A 22,595-nucleotide genomic window follows, 5' to 3' on the forward strand; every position below is an offset into this window, starting at 1 on the left:
TATACAAAATCTAAATATACTTTGTATTAAAAAAAATACATAATATAATTTAGATTTTTACTATCATTTATCAATTAGGGCGAACAAAGATTGATTGAAAAATGATAAAGTAAGTTGTTGGATTGAAACCTTATGAGATCAGATTCTTACCAAAATCCAAAATATTGATCACAATCCAAAATTATTGGACCAAAATAAATCATATTTCTTAGAGTCCTACTAGCTTATGATAGTGAGGAAAAAATGTTTTACTCTGCCTTATCCATTGTCAAAAAACTCCTGAGATGTATAAAACAACTCTTCGATATTCATAACAAATATCGAGATTTTGTTTTTATGCATCTCAAGATCTTTTTGACGGTATATGACATTTTCCCTCACTATCATAATAAGGAAAGGGTTTCTCTATCACTTATTGTGAAGTAAGAAAATTTTAATAAATCAATAGGCCGTGAAATAAGAAGGATACCGATAATTTTATAAATTGAAGGAGGCATATAAACATATATGCCTTCTCTACTTTTCAACACTTCCCTGTAACTTTCAAATCCCCCAATGAAATGACAAAAGTGCCCTTCTCGGTGGTAATTGTTGTGGAAAATTTAATAATTATGGTGGGTCCCATTGTTTCGGCTTAAAAGAAGACACATAATCGAAGAATCTATTTTCTTGGCTTTAAAAATTCGCATGTGGAAGCGCATTTGCTTCAAAATATTAATAAAAATAACTTTTTAGATTTCATAATGAATCTTATTATATTAAAGTTAAACTCATTATGGTAAAGTAGGGTAAATTATATTTTGACCTTCTATGGTTTAGCATAATTTCTTATTGACCCCTTAACCTTTTGATATTATTCACTTATCTACTATATCATAATTGTGTTAATGTTATTTGACCCTTTTAACCCTCTAATTTTTATTATAAAAATAATAATTTTTAAAAAGACAAAATCTCAAAGTAAATAAAACTTCATTTTGGTGAATCCCTCTTCTTAACTCCTAATGGGATTTTGGTGGACGATTCCTCACTTCTAAACTATTAAAAAGGGTAAAATAATCTTTATAAAAAATTAAAAAGTATTTCTTAACTTTTTTTTTTATTAACAGAAGGGGTCTAAGTGAATGTGTTTGATAACTTTAAGGGATATAAATGCAATTATTAGAATATCAGGGGGTGAACATAAATTACATCAAATCAAATCATAAGAGGTCAAAACATCATTTACCCTAAATTTATATACATATAAAAATGGAGGCATTTATGGCCACTTAAATTTTAGTGTCGTATCACTCCCACACTCCACTTTACCTCATTAGAGTAGGTGTCACGGCCCTATTCTTTTGAAGCGGGGTCGTGCGGTGCAAGGGGGTCAAATCCACTTGCAAGCCTGTAAAATGATCGTACACCACACACACGTAGCTAGCAAACAAGGCAACACGAGACAAAGCCCGGAGGCAACTTTGTTGATATAATATTAAATTACACGATGCAACGCGTTACAAAAGCAATAGATGCGTTACAAGCAAATGATGATCCTATGACACGCGGGACTTCCACGGAGCTGGGCTTCAAGGCTTCAACAACGTGGGTGTAGCCCGGGGATTGGGATAGCACTAACACCCTTCCTACAAAGTGTATGCTAAGTCTTTACTAGGTTTCCAGAAGAAAACATCAAAAGTAGAGGCCGGTCATACTATCTTATTACGAAAATGCCATTAAGCTAACAAGTGTGCCCTGGCACGGGGCTGACACGTACCCTAAGCTAACAGATATGCCCTGGTACGGGGGCAGACATGGCTTCATAACGAGCCTTACATGATATTACATGGGTGCTTCCGGGTAGCTCCGGGGCGAGCTTACACCTAACTCTAGGTGACAGATGATGTGGCCGTTACAGTCTCCCCCACCTATTCTGCAGACGTCCTCGTCGCATTAACCTGGCAAACTTTTCAATCGGCTGCTTGAAAGGTTGTAGGTTCTCTGCACTCTCCTGTGTAGCTTCAAATTCTGGCATGTCCTGTGTGACGAAGTACTCCACGTGCTGCTGCTGGATGAAACTGCTGCTGAAATGACGTCTTCGAGAACTTTGTCGACAACACGCTCTGGCTGAAAGGCTGAATGAGAATTGGTACGTGTTGGAATGCTGCGCGCGGGATCTCCTAGATCTGTATGGTACGGCTTGAGACTTCTTGCATGGATGACAGAGTAGATGCTGTGTAACCTGTACGGTAACCAGAGTTTAGCAAACCTGTACGTCCTTGGACTGTGTCTCCTGTAGCCTGAAACAATAGTGTGAGAAGTTAAACACTGTTGGCCTGAAATAAGTTCAAAAGTACTCTTGTTGGAGGAAGAGTTCTTCTGAATGGTGGAATTGAACAAATTCGCCCAATTCTGATGATCGGCATTGGCAAGATGCCTAAAATACTCCAACGCAGAACTGAATCTCTCCGTTGGCCAAACTGATTGATGATGTACACTGCCTGGAAAATCAAGCTGGAATCTAAGTAGTCTGCACGGTTCGTTCCATAACTTCCCTGTGACTCTTGAATCTCTGACGCTGACAACACTCTGAGGTACATCACAATTCTTGCTGACACTCTGACTAAGTGGCTGATGGGCTTCTTCTGCAACTTGAATCTTACAGTAACCTGATCTCTGACCTAACTCTGAAAAATACTTGGCTGTCCCAAGCTTATCAAACAAGTCGGCACTCTGCTGGATAGGATACTTGTTCTTGATGGTGATCTTCTTCACTGCTCGATAATCGATACAACGTTTCGAAGACCCATACTGCTGCTTGCTCAACTCAGCTAGTCTTGGAAGATTCATTCTGTAAGGCCTCTTTATAAGAGGTGTGGCAACATGTAGCAATTCATTCTGATGATCTATCGGCCTACGTGGTTGTAGTGTCTTCGGAAGCAAATTCGCTATCTCGTCATCAACTTCTGCTAAAACCTGTGTAACTTGTGTGGGAGTTGAACTATGGTCCTGTTCTGCGGATTCAACTCTCAAGGAAGCAATGTACGATTGCTTACCTTTCTTCACCTGAATGGCTGAAATCAAATTTCCCTCTTCCTTGCCTGTGGAGACGGGAAAAAAGCTTGGACATTCACCTAGCATGCCCAAGGTGTTGGCGAAAGGCATTGGTACTACCCTGTTCTGTCACATAAAATCCATCCCAATGACAACTCTGAACTCATCGAGTGGAACTGCGAGTAAATCAAGCTTACCCTTCCATGTACCTATCTTGACGGACACTGACTTGGCCGAACCTTGGATAGGAGTGGCTTGGGAGTTTACAGCTTTCATACGGCTTGAACCCTTATCGAGTCGGATATTGAGACGCTTCGCCTCTGCAGGGGTAATGAAATTGTGAGTAGCTCCTGTATCAACCATTGCCTGGGTGGTCTTCCCACCAACTTCAATATCGACATATATAAGACCCTTCCGTTTCTGGCTATTCTGAGTCTCAGATGTCTACTTCATTGCATTCAAAAGATGCAAGGCTCCCATGTGAGGAGAATCTTCATAATCTCGCCCACTCGTACTTTCGTGACTAGGGTCACTTTGGGAAGCTAATAGTGCAGTCAGTTTGGCTCGCTGTGGGCACTTGAATGTCTTGTGAGGCCCACCACACAAAACACATCCATGCTTGTGACGACGCTTGACTGGCGAGGTACTTCTGCTCTGTGAAGGAGAGGAGTTCCGTGAGAATCCCGGACTGGAACTCTTTCTATGCCTTCCATTCTTACCATTCAAAGACTTCTTTGTGTACTCAGGTTGCTGGTAGTAATCCTTCGATTGAGGATGTACATACTGTTGGCTCCCTCCCGCGGGAGTATAATCAGTCAACCGCTCGGCTGTTGCAATTGCAGACGTGAGATCTTCCACACGTTGCCGTTGGAGTTCTGTCTGAACCCAAGGCTTGAGTCCTTCTTGGAATGAGAACAGCTTATCTTTCTCTGACATGTTACGGATATCAAGCATCAAGGCGGAAAACTGCTTGACGTAGTCGTGAATTGTACCTGTATGTTGGAGTTACCTCAACTTTCTGCGGGCAATGAACTCCACGTTCTCTGGTAAGAACTGGTGCTTCAATTCTTTCTTGAGGTCCTCCCATGTATCGATTGAACATTGACCACTTTCCATCTCGGTGTACTTTGTCCGCCACCATAGCTTGGCGTCACCTGCAAGATACATAGAAGCAGTTGTTACTTTTACCTCTTCGGAATCCGGACGAGCTGCACGGAAGTACTGCTCCATGTCGAACAGGAAATTCTCAAGCTCTTTCGCATCACGAACACCATCGAAGGTACGTGGCTCGGGTACTCGCAAGCGCGAGGGAGAAGCTTCACTATTGGTAGGCCGTTCGTTACCGACGGCACGGACTAGAAGACCTACTTTTGTAGTGAGTTCTGTAATCTGTTCCTGTAAGACGGCTAGGTTGTCTTGGGTATCTTCCTCGAGGGCTGTCACTCTAGCTCTGAATGTCTCGGATCTTTCCTCCAGCGTGCTCTGGCGATCATCTATTCGCGCAATACCATCAACAATACTGGATAGCATACATATCTTTTCCTCCAATACCTCAATGAGTTCCTTGTTTGTACGTGGTGCTGGTGTGTTTGGAGCGGGTAGGTCCGCGGTACTAGTAGTTCTTCTTACCATCGTTCGCGTGAACTAAATGGAATCTCGGGGAAATACCAACTGTGCTCAAACAACTGCTGCTCTGATACCAACTGTCACGGCCCTATTCTTTCGAAGCGGGGTCGTGCGGCGCAAGGGGGTCAAATCCACTTGCAAGCCTGTAAAATGATCGTACACCACACACACGTAGCTAGCAAACAAGTAAATGAGGTAACACGAGACAAAGTCCGGAGACAACTTTGTTGATATAATATTAAATTACACGGTGCAACGCGTTACAAAAGTAATAGATGCGTTACAAGCAAATGATGATCCTATGACACGCGGGACTTCCACGGAGCAAGGCTTCAACAACGTGGGTGTAGGCCGGGGATTGGGATAGCACTGACACCCTTCCTACAAAGTGTATGCTAAGTCTTTACTAGGTTTCCAGAAGGAAACATCAAAAGTAGAGGCCGGTCATACTCTCTTATTACGAAAATGCCATTAAGCTAACAAGTGTGCCTTGGCACAGGGCTGACACGTACCCTAAGCTAACAGATATGCCCTGGTACGGGGGCTGACATGGCTTCATAACGAGCCTTACATGATATTACATGGGTGCTCCCGGGTAGCTCCGGGGCGAGCTTACACCTAACTCTAGGTGACAGATGATGTGGCCGTTACAGTAGGACAGCTATTGGAGTAGGTGAAGGTTTATCGGGACAACTATCTTGTCTCATCCTGACATTGATAAGTTATTTTTTTTCTTTTTTGCTCACAGCGGCACAGCTGTTTGACATGTGTGTGTAGGTAAGATATGAGGTACTTATAAGTCAGTTGTCTTGCCCTTGTCAATTCGGCCTATACGTCTGGATGTCCCATTATAAAAATTTAAAATTAAACTTTGATAGAAGAAAATATTTGAATAAAAATGAAAAATAACTTGAATATTTTAGGATTATTGAAAGGGTCTACTAAATTGATAGTGATGAATACTATTAGAAAAAAATATATGATTAATGATATCATAGCATTAGAATTTTAATATAAAATATTATATAATGTGAATCAATTTCTCACTTTGTAATGTAGAAACACTCAAAGCTAATTGGCAACTACGTGATGTCAAATTTTAAATTAATATTCAGTAGAAGAACACTTTCGTTGTTAAGAAAAATTTATTAATTTTTTATCGCATTCAAATTTTAAAATTTTAAATGATTGTATTTAAAAATCTTTTAATATTCATTAGGTATTCATCATAAGGTAAAATCCAATCCCACCTTTTACTTTATTGTTTTAGTCCTTTTACCTTTTGTTTTAGTTGAAGTGTTGTATTAGCTTTGCATTATTATAATCCCACATCAATTAGGTGTAGAGTTGATTTGTAATTTTTATATGATTGTATTTCTATTAGTTTTAAAGATGATAGAGGTAATAAACGAGTTTAAGTTTATCAACGGGTGCTAATCGAATTAGATATGTTTATATCTGAATTCGAATTCGAAAAATATATTTTCATATTTGAATTTGAATTTGAAATCCGTTGAATATTAAGAATTAATATTCGAATTCAATTCAATTATCGGATATCTGATAATATCCGATTCGAATTCGAATACCTGTATCAAAAAATACCTTTTTTTTTGTGTAGAAAATAAATAAATATCAAATCCTGCTGATTTTTCATTTTCAAAAAACCATTCATCTTCATGTTCCCTATTTCAAAAAACCTCAATCCATTTATTTCTTCAAAACAAATCATCTCCTCAAAATCAATCATCTTCAAAACTCTTGATTTATTTGGATAAAAATCAAAGACTTTTTTTTACAAAGGGGATCTCATTCGATATTCAAAATAAGGTTAAAAGAAATAAAATTCAATATTTACCTTAGAGATTTAAGATTCTCATGAGGAAAAAAATTAAAAGAAAAATCAATATTTCTTCACCCAAGACTATTTTCATTAATGGTGCTAGAAACACACAATAACAGAAAGAAAGAGAGAGAGAGGTCCTACCTGGAATGGTGGCATCGCCGAACTGATTATGATCGCCATGTTTCCTTATTCGTAACTCATACGGTTGAACCCTAAGATGACTTCCGTACAAGTAAAGAGAGAAGGAAGAAAATTTTGGATACTAAAGGATAAAATAAAAAATATAATATTTCTTATTTTATCTTTTGAATTAGATATTATCGAATTCGATAAATCATTATCCGAATTCGATTCTAATAAGCATTCGAATGTGAAAATAGTATTCGAATTCGAATCCGATATCCAAAAATTCAAATATGAATTCAAAATTTTTACTATCCATTGACAGGCTTAGGCGAGCTCACACACATGCATGGGGGCATAAGATTAAGGATGCAAATCTCAAATTTAAATCTCACGTGGGTACGCGTGAAAGCCCGTTTTTACTTAAATTACCATGTTTTTTTTACTAAATCTTTTATTTTAAATTTCTAACCGTTGTGTTGGTGTACCTTCTTCTAATTTTGTGTTTGTTTTGAACTATACAGAATGAAAAGATTTGTGATTGTTTGAACAGTCACTCCCTATTTTATTTAAATTCTCTTGTTTAGTCGGATTAAACACACAATTCTTTAATCTTCTTTTTAAGTACCCACTGTTTAATTGTCATTACTATACTTATATACTGCATTGTGAGAGCACACAAGTTAGTTGAGTTCAAAATTACATTTCAATTGAAGTACCCTCCTTGGAACGTAGGTTGTTGTATCTTGGACAATAAACACCTACATAACTATGGTACCGTAGTAGGAATGAAATTTGCTACAGGACAATGCTTCGTGCATGCCTCAACCATTAATTAAAGGGTAAGTATTTTCTATTGCATTCAATTCTGAGATCAAAAATTTCTTAAACTTCTTTTCTCTCTTTTCATAGAAATCAGTACTCAATATCCAACAATCTAAAACGAATTTTACATTTAGTAGCTTTTATGGAAATTTTACACTTACTGATTTCTAGAGAATCTCCATTTTTATTTGTATTTTATATCTTTTAAGTAAAATGACCATCCATGGGCAGACTATCTTTGCAAAATATGCCTTGTTTACCATGAGTATTGGGCATTGCGGCCAGGCCCTTCTTCCAAAAAGGGAGAGGTTTGGAGTTCAAACTCCCTTACTGGCCACCTGCAGGGATTTATTCCATTTTACCTATGTGTGGGTTGTGGGGTATCGCATGTACTCGTGCATTTATGTAAGATATGGTGCTCTAAGATGCTAGTTGTCTCGCCCATGCTAGTTTGGCCTATAGATTTGGAGACCCCGTTATAAAAAATAAAAAATGGTAGAAGAAAATATTGGAATAAAAATGAAAAATAACTTGATTGCTTTAAGATTGTTGAAAGGATCCACTCATTCTTTGGTGATGAATACAATTAGGAAAAAAAATGTATGATTAATGATATCACAACATTGGAATTTTAATATAAAATGTTATATGGATGAATATTTCAATATGAATCGATTTCTTACTTTGTAACCTAGAAACACTCGCAACTAGTTGGCAACTTCATGATGCAAATTTTAATATAATATTTAATAGAAGAACACTTTCGTTGCTAAGGAAAGTTTTCTAATTTCTTGTCACATCCAAATTTTGGAATTTTAGAGTGTTGAATTTGAATTTTTTTTAATATTCATTAGGTATTGACCTTAAGGTAAAAATCCAATCTTACCTTTTGCTTTTACTTTTTCGTTTTTGTTGAAGTGTTGTATTTTCCTTATGTTATTATAATCCCATATCGATTAGGAGTAAAGTTGATATGTAATTCTTATATAATTATACTTCTATTAACTTTAAGGTTGATAGAGAGTGGGTGGGATCACGTGCACACACGGGAGCTCAAGAAGAAGGGTGCAAATTTTAGATTTAAACCTCATATGGGTGCATGTGAAAATTCATTTTTGCTTACATTACCAAGGTTTTTACTAAACTTTTTATTTTAAATTTCTAACAGTTGTGTTGGTGTTTCTTCTTCTAATTTCTTATCTGTTATGAATTGTACATAACGAAGAGGTTTATAACTGTCTTAACAATTTTCTTCCTCTTTTATTTAAACCCTCTTATTTAGTCAGATTTAATGCAATTCCTTAAAATGTATTTTGTATCTATGAAGATTAAGACGACTAAAAAATGAGATCTTTTCATTTGTAATCAAAACATTATTTTTTTCCCATTTTTTTTTATCGTTTGTTTCCCATTAAAATGATGGTTTGTTACTAGTAGATTTGTGTGCTATAAGTAAAAGTTGATGTGTTAATTGAAGCTCTTTGTAATACTATATAAACTCTTGCTTGGTCAAGCATATGAGTTAAAAGTTTTCGAATGAGTTGATTTTTTCCGCGGATGATCTCCTTACCATAGAGATCATCCTCATAAAAAAAATCAGCCCATTTCTTAACTTTTAATCCCATCAAAAGTGATTTACAGATTATTGATAAAAATTGACAATCCTCGATTCTTCAACTTGTAGTACAAAAATAAATGCTACAAATACAACAGACTAAAGCAATCAAAATGAAATACAAACTAAAAATTAAGATGGCACAAAATAGAATTTACATAATTCAAGGTGATGACGATCCTTTTTTATTTATTTATATATAACTTTGCTTGTGAAATCAAAGCTATAATTTCTCAATCTCACTTACCCCAAAGACAATTGTAAAATACCTTTCCTAAAATTCTTAAACAAAGCATTAGTAACATTATCCCGTTCTTATAAAAATGTTAGGTCTCTATGAGACACATTTTTATTGGTATTCAATTACCTTGGGTTGCGTGAACAATTTGATAAGGAGCCGAGGTGTTTCAAACACCAATTAAAACACCTATCTTATTTTATAGCACGAAGGCTGGAGTGACATTGGATTTCACTACGATTCTCTCATTTCTAACGTAGAGTGCATGCATAAGCATAGATGCTTTTAACTCGTATTTCGAGAAAATAATCTATCGTTATGTGTGCACCCTGTGTCAAAAAATGTGAGAATCACAGTCAATGTCAATGTCTCGCTAACACAACTCATTTTATTGGGAAGGGGACACTATTGGATCTTGAGTTTTTTAAGTAAAAGCTATGAAACTAACTGACACAAAATAATTGGATTGGCGGAATTTGTCCCTGGTGTACAGCTCGTTAGGCTAATAAAAAGCTATCTCCAATAAAAGATAAAGGAGTTGTGTTGGAGTGACATCGACAACATTTCCCACATGGAAAATGCTGGAATGACACAAATTATTTACTGCGATTCTCACAAGTCTGATGTGGGATGTGCACATAATCATAGATGTAATTCTTTGCGATACAAGTAAAAACTATCTATGATTATGTATGCATCTCCACATTAGAATTGTAAGAAGCACAGTAAATCCTATGTCACTCCATCACGACTCTTCCCACTTTGGTGTGCACAGAATCATAGATGCTTTTAACCCATATCAATGAAAGCATTTATGATTTTGTACACACGTCCACATTAACAAGGTGTGAAAGTATGTCATTTTCAACGCAAAACATAAATATAACACTTTATGAAGGTGAATCACTACATGAAAATTGAAAAATTTGATGGAAAAAATTGACGGGCCAAGGCCCACGAATTTTAGAAAATAAATTTTGACGTTTTAGGACCATCAAAATTCTTGATTTTCCTATATTTGATGGTTTAGAGCTATCAAATTTCTCTAATCTTTCATTAATTTGATAGTTTCGACCCATCGAAAAAAAAATTTAACGCCAATTTGAACCCTTGGTCCATTGAATTTTATAAAATTTGATGGCCTAGGACAGTCAAATTTGGGCTTTTTTCACATTGTGAATGTCGTGTTAGGGATTTAGGACTATTTAATCGAATTGATTTTCGTTAATCATGATGTAAAAGAAATGCCTAAACCAACAGATAAAATTTTTGAATTAGAGTTTTTTGTATTTGTTGTTGTTGTTACATATATTTAAAAAAGAAAAAAGAAAAAAGAAAAAAGAAAAAAAAAAAGAAAGACTTGCTATTCAAACCGTGAATTTTATTTATTGAACCCTAATTTCTTAAATCATTTATCACATCCTAATTAAATATTACATCACAATCTTCAAACATTAAGTACAAAGGTTTGACTGAAATATTCGTTTTTGATAAGTAAGGTTTGACTGAAATTATAATTTTAATATTACAAAATATTATAACACTCATTCAAACAATTTCAGTAGTTCGTTTACAATTATGATTAGCCTCATATAAAATCCAAAACCCAAAAAAAAAAAGAAATGCACAAAAAAAATAAAAAAATAAAAAAAATGAAAGAGCAAACTAAAAAATTGAAAGAGTTTCTATTGCCACCCACATGTTTCACTTAGGTGCTGTTTGTTAAACTGAAAAAAATAAGTGCTGAATAGCATTAAGCGCTGAAACTTATAAGCGCTGAATTTAAATGCTAAAAAAGTTGTTTGTTTAGATGCTGAATCATGTTTGTTACACATTGCTGAAACTGATAAATTGTCTTTGTTACCCTTACAATCATATTATACATTGTTTGCATGTTTTAAATGCTTATTTATTATCAAACACAATAAAATATATTATTTCTTATAAAATTAAAATACAATTTATTTTTAAATAATAAATAATACTCAAATCTTCAATTTATAAATAATAATTTCTATTTATAAAAGCCCACAAATTTCAAATTAAAAATAATAATGTCATACAAGTCACCAAAATTTGAAATCAACTTTAAAAAGAACTTAATTTTTTATGAATAATTTTCGATGGAAATGAAGGATGTGTAATTATAAAAGTACCCTATGAATTAATAAGGGCAACCCACACTATAGCCATTTTTTGTTTTGTTTTATATGGATTAAAATTTTTGGAGTGACCAAATTTTTAGTGAGGATAATTTATATGGTCTAGAGATCATCCTCACCAAAAATCAGTTTATTTTGAAACTTCTAACTCGTTAAAAATAGTTTAAAAAAAAAAAATGGACAATTTACGATTCTTGAACTTGTTTTGATAGGGTTAAAAGTTTCAAGATGTGCTGATTTTTTGTGAGAATGATCTCCTCATTGTAGAGATCATCCTCACCAAAAATCAACTCATTCCAAAAATTTTAACCCATATAAGACAAAATAATTTAGCTATGGTGTGGGTTTATTAATTTGTGGGGCGTCTATATACTTATCCATGGGATATAAGAGGTAATATCCTTTTAAGAATAAGGGCATAGTTGTCCATGCTCAAAAAAACAAAGGGCATACTTGTCCGTGTTGAAAAAGCGAAGTGCTTACCGCTTCAGCACTTTTTTTCAGCATCAAAATAGTGCTGAATTTTTTCCACTTATTTTCAGCAATAAGCACGAGTAAACAAACGCGCTATTTTGACAAAAGTGCTGAATTTAATTTTTTTCAACAATAAACACTGAAAAATAGCGCAAACAAACACCACCTTATTCTCAATCATTCTTATATATTTTATTTTAATTGGAGTGTGATAAGTAAAAGTTGGGGTGCCAATATCTATTTTCTATAATAAGAGGACCAAACAATTATTAACAATGCTTGAGTGACTGGGAAGGATACTGAGCTGACCTCGTTGTATGCAATGAACCATAAATACTTTTCCTCCTACATGAAAAACACTTATGGCTTGGTGCACAGCTTCACATTAGTGCAACATTGAATGCATTGTCATAGAAAATCACTTTAGCATTATCCAACAATCGTGATAACTTAAAAAAGATACTCGAAATTCACTCAACTACTGAGAAGCATAGATACAAATCTATGGCTCCATAAATATGCCACGTCAGTTGAGTGAATTTCGATCAAACCCTTTTTGAGCTAGTTTAGCATGACTCTATTCGATAATTATGGGTGGTGGACTAAAACAAAGTGTAATGTTTTTTGGGACAATGATTGCAAAGACCTATTTTTTGACAATATGTACAAAAAAGTCATTTCTAAAAAAATATGAAATCTTTAGTACTCAATTTATTAAACATTAGTCTAAAAATGCTTTTTGAAGTTTAAAGAAACATGTTTATTTGAGAATAGTTAAGGTACTCTTATGTTTTATAATTAATGACATGCCTCTTAACTGTGGCCATCTCTTAAAAATCAATTAAAAAGAACTTGTTTCTCTTATCAAAATTAGTAATCTTTAAATCACATAGATGATGACTACACAATGATGATGATGGAGATGAGTATGATTATCATCAAACTGATTTGGTCTATGTATATTAGATTTATTAGAACACATAAATAATCTTAAATAATTAAAACATAGTTTTTAAACTTGACTTGAATATTTATCGAATTGATTCAACTAAAAAATTAGCAAGTCGACACAATTGAGTCAAATAAAATTATATTGAATTTATGAATAATTTTTAATAAATAAAATATTTTTTATTTTTATTTTTCACATAAATATTAATAACTAAATAAATTGATCAAGTTTTTTATTCGACTTCCTATATTTTTAGATCAAATACTTTGTAAAGTCTTCAAATAATCTTTAATAGACTAATATTTTATTAAGTGGGATTTAAATGGTCCAAATTTTTTACTAGGGAACTATTCAATACTTATTCTCAATAATAGTCCTTGAGAGTCATTCTCCCATGTTTTGTTGCCTACACAACCCTAACAACCATTGACATGTGGTGCAAATAACATCAGCAATAGAGAGAATTTTTCTCTCCTGTGTGCATGTCTTCTGACCACAAATTTCAATATTGAGAATCAAAATCTTAAAAATGGTCATTGAGATCACCTAGATTATCACATTGTCAATATAACATCACAGTCTTTTAGATTTTATGAAAAAGTTAATATTTACAAAAAATTAAAAAACTAATATTTTTCGAGTTCAATCCATGGAATTGAAAATGGACAATTAATGAGTACTCAATTTAAAATTAAAATTTAGTAGTGAAAAATAAAGGTTTTTTTTAATAACTAAATAAATTGGTCAAGTTTTTTATTTGATTCCCTATATTTTTAGATCAAATACTTTCTAAAATTGTAAAAATTGCATTTTAGATATTTTTTTTTTCATTTTTTTAATAACTAAATAAATTGGTGAAGTTTTTTATTTGATTCTTTATATTTTTAGATCAAATACTTTGTAAAGTTGTTAAAAAGGCATTTTAGGTATTTTTCTTAAAAAATCTTCAAAAGATCTCTACTAGACTAATATTTGGTAAATGAAACTTAAATGGTCTAAATTTTTTATTAAGGAACTATTGAGTACATGTTTTTAATAAAGAATCTTTGAGAATCAGTCTCCCATCTTTTGTTGCCCTCACATCCCAACAACCATTGACATATGGTACAAATAACATCAGCAATAGATAGAATTTCTCTCTCTTGTGTGCACGTCATAAATTTAAATTTTGAAATTCAAAATCTTAAAAATGATCATTAGACCGTATGGATTATCACATTGTCAAAATCTAACATCATAACCTTTTAAATTTTATGAAAAAGCTCATATTCAAAAAAATAAAAAAAAACAATATTTTTCGAACTTGATCTATAAAATAAAAAATGGACAAGTTAGTGAATCCTCAACTTAAAATTAAAATTTCACACTGAAAAATTAAGTTTTTTATTATTTTTATTATTTTTTTATTTTAAATTCGTAAAATTTCCTCCTCTGCACCCCCATGGCATCGGATCATGTTTTGTTGATCCGATCATAAAATTTTCGTTTTCAACTATGGCAAAAGAAATTTCATCTGTTATTGCTAACGTCATTTACGCCACATGTCAAGTGGCTGTTGAGATGCACGATATGGTAGATTTTGGCCTATCAATACCAACCAAGTAATGATCTTCAATTCTCCTTCCCCAAGTCTCAACCTCTCACTCACACATGGAGCTTTTCTTCATTTCTTTCTCTCTTCTTCTCTTCTTTGTCTCTCTTTCTTTTACCCTAATTTCTTATAAACGAAAAGGCGGAGACACCACCGCTGCCACAAAGCTTCCGCCCGGAAGTTATGGATGGCCCTTTATAGGCGAATCTCTTGAATTCCTATACGGAAATCACGAGAAATTCGTGGGAGATAGAATGCGAAAACACTCCCCCAAAATCTTCAAAACTACAATACTTGGTGAGCCCACAGCAGTAATTTGCGGCCATGACGGTAACAAATTCCTATTCTCCAACGAGCAAAAGCTCGTAGCTGTATGGCGCCCTCATTCCATGCAGAAACTCTTTCGAAGCTATAAAGCAAATGTTCCCGCAGCCACCCCTGTTGCAGCACAACAAAGAACCGAAGTGTCGCCCATGTTACGAACTTCAGGATTCCTCAAACCTGAAGCCCTAATGAGGTACTTAGGTAAAATGGATTTACTTACAAAACAACATTTACAGATTTATTGGGAAGGTAGAGATCAGGTGAATGTCTCCCCTCTCTCAAAGAAATTTACGTTAACATTGGCTTGTTGTTACTTATTGGGCCTCGATGACCATGATCGTGTCACGAAGCTAGTTAATAAATTCGATTGTATGACCGCTGGGCTTCATTCGATTCCATTGAATTTCCCTGGGACGATATTTTATAGAGCCAATAAGGCCGCTGGTGAAATTAGGAAGGAACTTCAGTTGGTGATTAAGGAGAAGAAATTAGTTGCAAATTCTAGAGGAGATTCAATGCATGATGTTGTTTCACATATGATTGTTGCAACCGATTCGAATGGAAGATTATTGCCCGAGATCGAGATCGAGATCGTGGATAGGGTGATGGGTTATCTTGTTGCAGGATATAGCACTGTTGCTACTGCTATAACATTCTTAATGAAGTATATTGGAGAGCAGCCTCAAGTCTATGAGAAGATCCTAAGTGGTAAAATTACTTGAAATTTTCTTTTGAGTTTATTTAAAGTTTCAAATTAATTTTTAATTTTTAGAAGCTTTCAAAATCATTGAATCTTTGGCATAGTTAAAGGGTAAGTAGTATTTAATTATTTGGAAAATTTACCAAAACATGCACTACATATTGATTATTTACCAAATTGGTAAACTATACATCTTACTTTTGAAAATGGTAATTTATCATTTTCGGAAATATTTTATTTTAACAAAACGGTAAAAACAATAATTTTCACATTTTTACTATTGAAAATACCCTTTTTATCGGAAGGATCTTTCTGACATGAGATCAGAATGTATTTTATATAATGTCAAAAGGATCTTCCTGACAAAAAAGATATTTTTGATAGAAAAAATATGAAAATTACTATTTTTACCATTTTGGTAAAATAAAATATATTTGAAAATGGTAAATTACCATTTTAGTATCTTGGATTTTTTTTTTCCTTCTCTTAAAATAAGTTGAATCTTAGATTTATTTAAAGGGTAATCAGTATTTATCCTCTTGTATTAATAGCCCTCTTGTGTTTTTTTCTTCTTGAAATCAATTGAATCTTTGGCATGTTTTGAAGGTAGGTAGAATTTCTTGTCCTACTTTGGACAACTTTTTTATATTATATCCGATGCCACACCAATGCAAAATACTTATATTTTACTTTCAATTTATCTCACTTTGAAGCGGATAGTCCGCTTCAAATTTTGAAGAAGCCCTCCTCGTTATCAAACACATGGCATTTTACATTTATTTCACTACTAACATTTCCACGAAAATTTGAAACACCGCTTAGAAATGCCACGTGTAATCCAATGGTGAGGGCTGCTTCAAAATTTTGAAGGTGGCTGCCCACTTCAAAGTTTTTTCCATGTTCAACTCTTCGCCTCATCTCCCCATTTCTTCTTCATCTTCCCTTGGAAACAATGTCGGATGAGAAAGATGAGGAGGTGTAGAAAAGTGAAGATTTTAGGGATTTGATTGTCATCGAGATTGTGTTTTCTGTGTGGATATGGAGGTGGAATTGTGCTTAAAGATGTTAAGATGTTGCCATTTTTGCCTTCGATTTGTTCCTCCATTATTGAAGTAGGTAGAATCTAAAAGAAGAGGATGAAAAATTATGGATATCTTTTGACATATTGAAGATTAATTGGTTTGAGAAAAAATAAGGGTTATTGACCGAGGTTGAAGATGAGCGATTTTTTATACGATTCGAAGATGAAAATCTAGGGTTGAAGACGAATGTGCTTGTGTTTGATAAATAATCAAGGGTTTTGCAACCATCTCCTCTTCTGTAAGTTAAAACTTTTTTTTTTTTTCAATAAAAAAATTAATTTATTAATTTTCATGATTTACTGGGTTTGAAAAAAAAAAAAAATCAAAGATTTTTTTTATCCGAATTTGAATCGAATAATATCGGATATTCGATTTGTTAATCGAATTCGAATTCGGAGTTTAATTTTCAATATCCGTTGGATTTCGAATTCGAATTTGGATGCTGATTTTTTTTCGGATATGAGTTCATATATATGCAGATTTGATTCGATTCGTATCAGTTAACAACCCTAATATAGTGTTCAGAGGCCCTAAATAGAACCAAACATTTTTTCAATGTATGGGTTAGAAGTTTTGGAATGGGTTGATTTTTTGTGAGGATGATTTCTATGATGAGAAGTTTTGACACAATGTTTGGCTTTCTTTAGGGCCTCCGAACGCTTCCATATATATATGGGAGCGGTTCAGCAGTCCTAAAGTTTGCCAAATATTGTGCCAAACATTTTTTGTAAATCACTTTTGATGGGGTTAGAAGTTTTGGAATAGGCTGATTTTTTGTGAGGATGATCTCTATGGTAAAGAGATCATCCTCACCAAAAAATCAGAAGAGATCATCCTCACCAAAAATTAGCTCATTTTGAAACTTCTAACCCTAATTTACAAGTTGAAGAATCGTGGACCGTCCAATTTTTGTAAATCACTTTTGGTGGGGTTAGAAGTTTTGTAATAGGCTGATTTTTGGTGAGGATGATCTCCTCATCATAGAGATCATCCTCACAAAAAATCAGCTCATTCCAAAGCTTCTAAACCATGTTTTAAAAAATGTTTGGCAACCTTTAGGGCTGTTGAACTGCTCCATATATATATATATATATAGGGTGGCATTCAGAGGCCTTAAAGAGAGCCTAACATTTTTTTAATGAGAATGGGCTGATTTTTAGTGAGAATGATCTCTACATCAAAAGTGGTTTACAAAAATCGAACGGTTCAAATTCTTCAACTTGTAAAGTAGGGTTAGAAGTTTTGGAATGAGCTGATTTTTGGTGAGGATGATTTCTTCACCATAGAGATCATCTTCATAAAAAATCTGCTCATTCTAACACTTCTAACCCCTAGTTGTTTGGCTCTTCTTAGGGCCTCAGAACGCTTCCATATATATATATTTGACAAATGCTAATCTGAATAAAAAATTTCACTCTCTATACTCGGTCAACATGGCAAGTGCACATAACCATAGATATTTTTTCTATGTATCCCAAAGAAAAAGATCTATGACTCTGTGCACTTGCCACGTCAATTGAGTGAGAATTTTCGAGTCATAATATCGCGAAGGGACATAAGTAAAAACTATCATTTTTCAAAATATAGGTTAGAAGTTTCGGATTGAGCTGATATTTTGTGAGGATGATCTTTATCATGAAAAGATTACCCTCACAAAAAATCAGTCAAATTTGAACATTCTAACCCCATCAAAAGTGATTTAGAATGTGGACTGTCAATTTTTTACTAATAATTTTTAAGTCATGTTTTTATGGATTTAGAAGTATCAGATTGGGCTGATTTTTTGTGAAGGCAATCTTCTCATCATAGAGATCATTCTCACAAAAAATCAGCTCAATTCGAAACTTCTAATCTATATTTTGAAAAATGATTGTTTATATATATATTTTGGGTCCAATGGAATTCATAGTTATAGGAAGAAGTTCCATCAAATAGAGATTTTTTCTTTCGATCATATTTTGATTGTTAATACGATATATAAGGACCGTCTAATAATATATGAATATTGGACCTTTTGAGGCAATTATAGGTCTTGGAAGGCAATTTTGATTGGTCAATAAAACTATACTAAAATACAGCGCTTTTACAATTAGGCAATCTGATTTCTTCCCTTCGTTTATAAAAGTAGATTTGCCTTCATTTACTCTTGACATTGAATTTCCAACTTTAGGGAGTCGATTCATATAATATTTTATTTAATTAACATGAGAGGTGACTAAGGAACCCATTAACACAATCCACTACAATAATACATGAACTTCCAAGCAAGGGGTGCACCCTATATTGGGCTAATATACTGTGGATATGACATTAATTTTCTCTACACTAATTCTAAGGCCTATTTGGAAATGTTCATTTTCAAAGTCAATCCAGACTTAATTCCAGTTCAAAGATGGTTCTCGACTGGTTTGGCTTCAATCACCAAATTAGTCATGTTATTTTGTTGTTTAATGAATAGATAGTTCTTCTCATTTTTTTCTTTCTCTCCTGCTGAATTGATTTGATTTTAAAATATATTTCAGAGTATTAAGAAATAACAATCATGTAGGTAAAAAAATTGTATGTCGGCTAGACAGTTATTGTTTAAAAGGTTCTTAATTACTAGAATGAACATCAGATCATCCTTGATTTTTAGATTCTCAAGCAGGTCTAGATACAAGAATGTGGGCCCACAATTGAGAGTATAAATATACATCTAAAATATTTTTTAATGAAGGGGTGTCGAGACCTGTAGGTCCCACTAGCTTGGGCGAGGGAATTGGCCTCTTAGAGCACCATTTCTCGCTCAAATCCCCAAGGGGCCTTAACTCCAGAACTCTCCATTTTGGAGGGAGGCCCGGGCCACCATGACCAACTCTTGTTAGTTAAAATGTTTTTTGGTTTTTGAAAATAATCGAAAGGTCTTAACTGAACATTTCGAGACATTCCATAGAGTTATGAAACATTTAACATTTTTAAATCTATGTTTCATTTCGATGTTGGCCAAATTATGTCAAAACATTTTGAAACACATACATGGATACCAATTTTGAGGTATCCAAATAACATAGTTGTAATCTCTCTTTTAAATTTTTTTTTTCTTTTCCTGTGAATCAGAGCAAATAGAGATCACAAAATCAAAAGCATCTGGAGATGCACTTGATTGGAATGATCTACAAAAGATGAAGTACTCTTGGAATGTGGCAAATGAAGTAATGAGGCTCATACCACCTCTTCAAGGAACTTTCAGAGAAGCCTTAACTGACTTCACTTATGCAGGTTTTACAATTCCAAAGGGTTGGAAGGTACATGACTCGGAAAAAAAAAAATTCCATTATGAACTTTTTGATCAACTATGTTAATCAACTAAGATCCCCAAGATACATGACGATACTAATTGATCACCCTTTATTTTCACAGATATATTGGACAGTAAGCTCAACAAGCAAGAATCCTAAGTACTTCCCAGAACCAGAAAAATTTGATCCCTTGAGATATGAAGGAAATGGAACTGATCCTTATGCATTTGTTCCTTTTGGAGGAGGACCTCGAATGTGTCCTGGCAAAGAGTATGCTCGAGTCGCGATACTCACTTTCCTTCATAATGCAGTGAAGAAGTTCAAATGGGAGGTTGTGTTTCCTAATGAGAAGATAATAGTAGGTATGATGCCTACCCCAGCGAAAGGCCTTCCAGTTCGCCTTGGACATCACTAGTAGGTAATGTTTCATAATATAATAGGTCATGTTTCATAGTTGTATTGTTAGATGAGATTAGGATTAGGATTGGATAAAGATTAATTTGAATTTGAATTTATAAATATCTCATGTATTTGATTTTAAGCATCAATGAGAAATTAATTAAAATCTTTTTGGGTTTAGTAGATTGACCATCTCGAATTGGTCAAGAGATCCGATCTGCCTTGAATCAGATCAATCTCTCATCTTCATTCACTTTTTATTTGTTTTTGTTATCTGATCATCATGATACGTTCTACGGTTGTATCATTTGGTATCAGAGCGGTGTTCCTCGAATCATTGGGAAAAAATTTGCATCAAGCCTGCCTTTGCAATCACTCCACATCATCAAATTGAAGGAGACAAATTTTCAGATCTGAATCGTAGTCTTCTAACCTAACGGATTGCTATCAGCACCATCTCCAACCATCATCACTATGCGACACTAACAAACCCATTTACAACCACACATCAACCTCATTTACAATCAAATACTCCGTTGGATGGATCTTGATCTTTGTTGGGTTGCAAATCTAGAAACTGTTTTCTGTCTCTTATTTTTTCATCATTATTTACATTGATGGAGTTACTTCATTGAATCATTGTCTAAGCCAACAGTTAATAATTGAGAAGTTGATTTTTGAAGGAATACTCATCACCATCTCCAACTTAGCAAAAAAGACTTGGGTTATGTACACTCAATCGACTACCCCACATGGCATACTCAATCGACTCTCTAGCTTGATGTGACAAGTTCTGGAATCGTGGATATGTATGCCTCGGGATACATATTTTTATGGGGTGTAGAATCAATGGGATACACATTAATGCTTACTCGAGAGCTCATTCAAATCCAATGGTAAGGATTAATTCGAGAGAATTTGAATCAATCAAGTCGGACTCACTTAAGTCAATTAGAATTAGTCAATTAGGTGATATAAAAATGGGTTTTGCCTAGCTGAATAGACCAAACGGCCTAGTATAACCATGTATGGTAGTTTGGCATATTTGGCTGGGCTATTTATTGTTCTGACCTTTGTTTTGTGGAGCACAAGTATAAATTTGCATTGGACCTCCTTCAAAAAAAGCGAAGGATAATTATTTATGGCCATTCCATGCTATTGGCTAAGTCAATTAGGCAGTTGGAGAGCCTATGTGGGCAGGAGATTCTTCTTGGAAAATGACCTCATCAACCTTCTTAAATTGGATTTTTCCTCTTGTAATTCCTTCTTAATTCTCTAAGTACCCATGTCCTAAACCTAATAATTCTCCTTCACCTAGGTTTTTTGGTAATCTCCATTGTCCCCTAATCTTGATCCAAAGTCACCTTTGATTCCCGCTTAAGGAGAATTACTTCCTATAATTTGATTTTGTTAAAACTCATCAGGGTTAAACCATTCTTCTTAAAAAATCAAAGAGATTCCATGACATTCAAAGTAAAATGACTTAAGTTTAGAGGTTGTGACAAGTTTACCAATCCAAGAGAATGTTTTAGAAAGTGTGTGTAAAGACATTCTTAGCCCTAGGTTGTTAGAAGCCTAGTTAGGTAGAATGTCTAAAATATCCAAAACCCAATCACCAAATTATATGTTATTTGACTTAATTCTCTTTCAATTGACTAAAGTCTAAGGTCTAGGACCACTCTCTCTCCTCAAAGAATTCTTTAAAAACTATTAGACTTTTATTAATCTATCTTTCGATTATCTTGATTGATTAGACCTATGGGTGAGTGAAAGACCATCAAAGCCAAGTTGATGAGGGGAAAAATGAGTTATTCTATATGGTTTTCTTGTGAATTATGAGAAGTCTAGGTTTTATGACCAAACAATCCTCAAAGGTCTCCCAAAATCCTATAAATAGGAGATCCATTTAAGGTAATAGAGGAGAAGAAACTAAATTGTAATCCACAATTCTGTCAAAATCTTTTCAAAGTTTTCTAACTTTCCAAACCCCTCTAAAAAATCCATAGAAAGAAAATCCAAGAAAAAGAAAAAAGAAAAAAGAAAAAAGAAAAAGGAAGAAAAAGACTAAGGTGGGACCAAGAAACCCTCTTTAATCCCCCTACTCTCACTACCCCTTACTTTATCTTTCAAACAATTTTCTCTTATTTACATGCATTCTAATTTAATAATGTAAATATTTTAATTTCTAATATAGAGGCTTGGGAGTAGAGACTAATCCCTCTTAGAGGTAATTCCCCCAATAAGTCCTCAATAAGTCCCTTGAGTACATTAGAATAGACTGTCTTTACTTTATGAAATTTAAATTCCTAGATTAGTTATTTATA

At 34.0% G+C, this 22,595-nt stretch overlaps 1 protein-coding gene across 1 annotated transcript; it reads left to right on the forward strand.

The window, feature by feature from the left end:
* The first annotated feature begins 14,412 nt into the window (after window positions 1-14,412).
* LOC147389310 (beta-amyrin 28-monooxygenase-like) lies at window positions 14,413-20,433 on the forward strand. The gene is made up of 3 exons (XM_086419589.1): window positions 14,413-15,520; window positions 19,691-19,878; window positions 19,994-20,433. Exons 1-3 carry the CDS (start codon window positions 14,548-14,550, stop codon window positions 20,285-20,287), a joined length of 1,455 nt encoding a protein of 484 aa, XP_086275715.1. The 5' UTR covers window positions 14,413-14,547; the 3' UTR covers window positions 20,288-20,433.
* Window positions 20,434-22,595: the final 2,162 nt, after the last annotated feature.

The sequence above is a fragment of the Akebia trifoliata genome, chromosome 12 (genome assembly GCF_017979445.1).
Source record: "Akebia trifoliata isolate Shusen 1 chromosome 12, ASM1797944v1, whole genome shotgun sequence".
NCBI lineage: Eukaryota > Viridiplantae > Streptophyta > Magnoliopsida > Ranunculales > Lardizabalaceae > Akebia > Akebia trifoliata.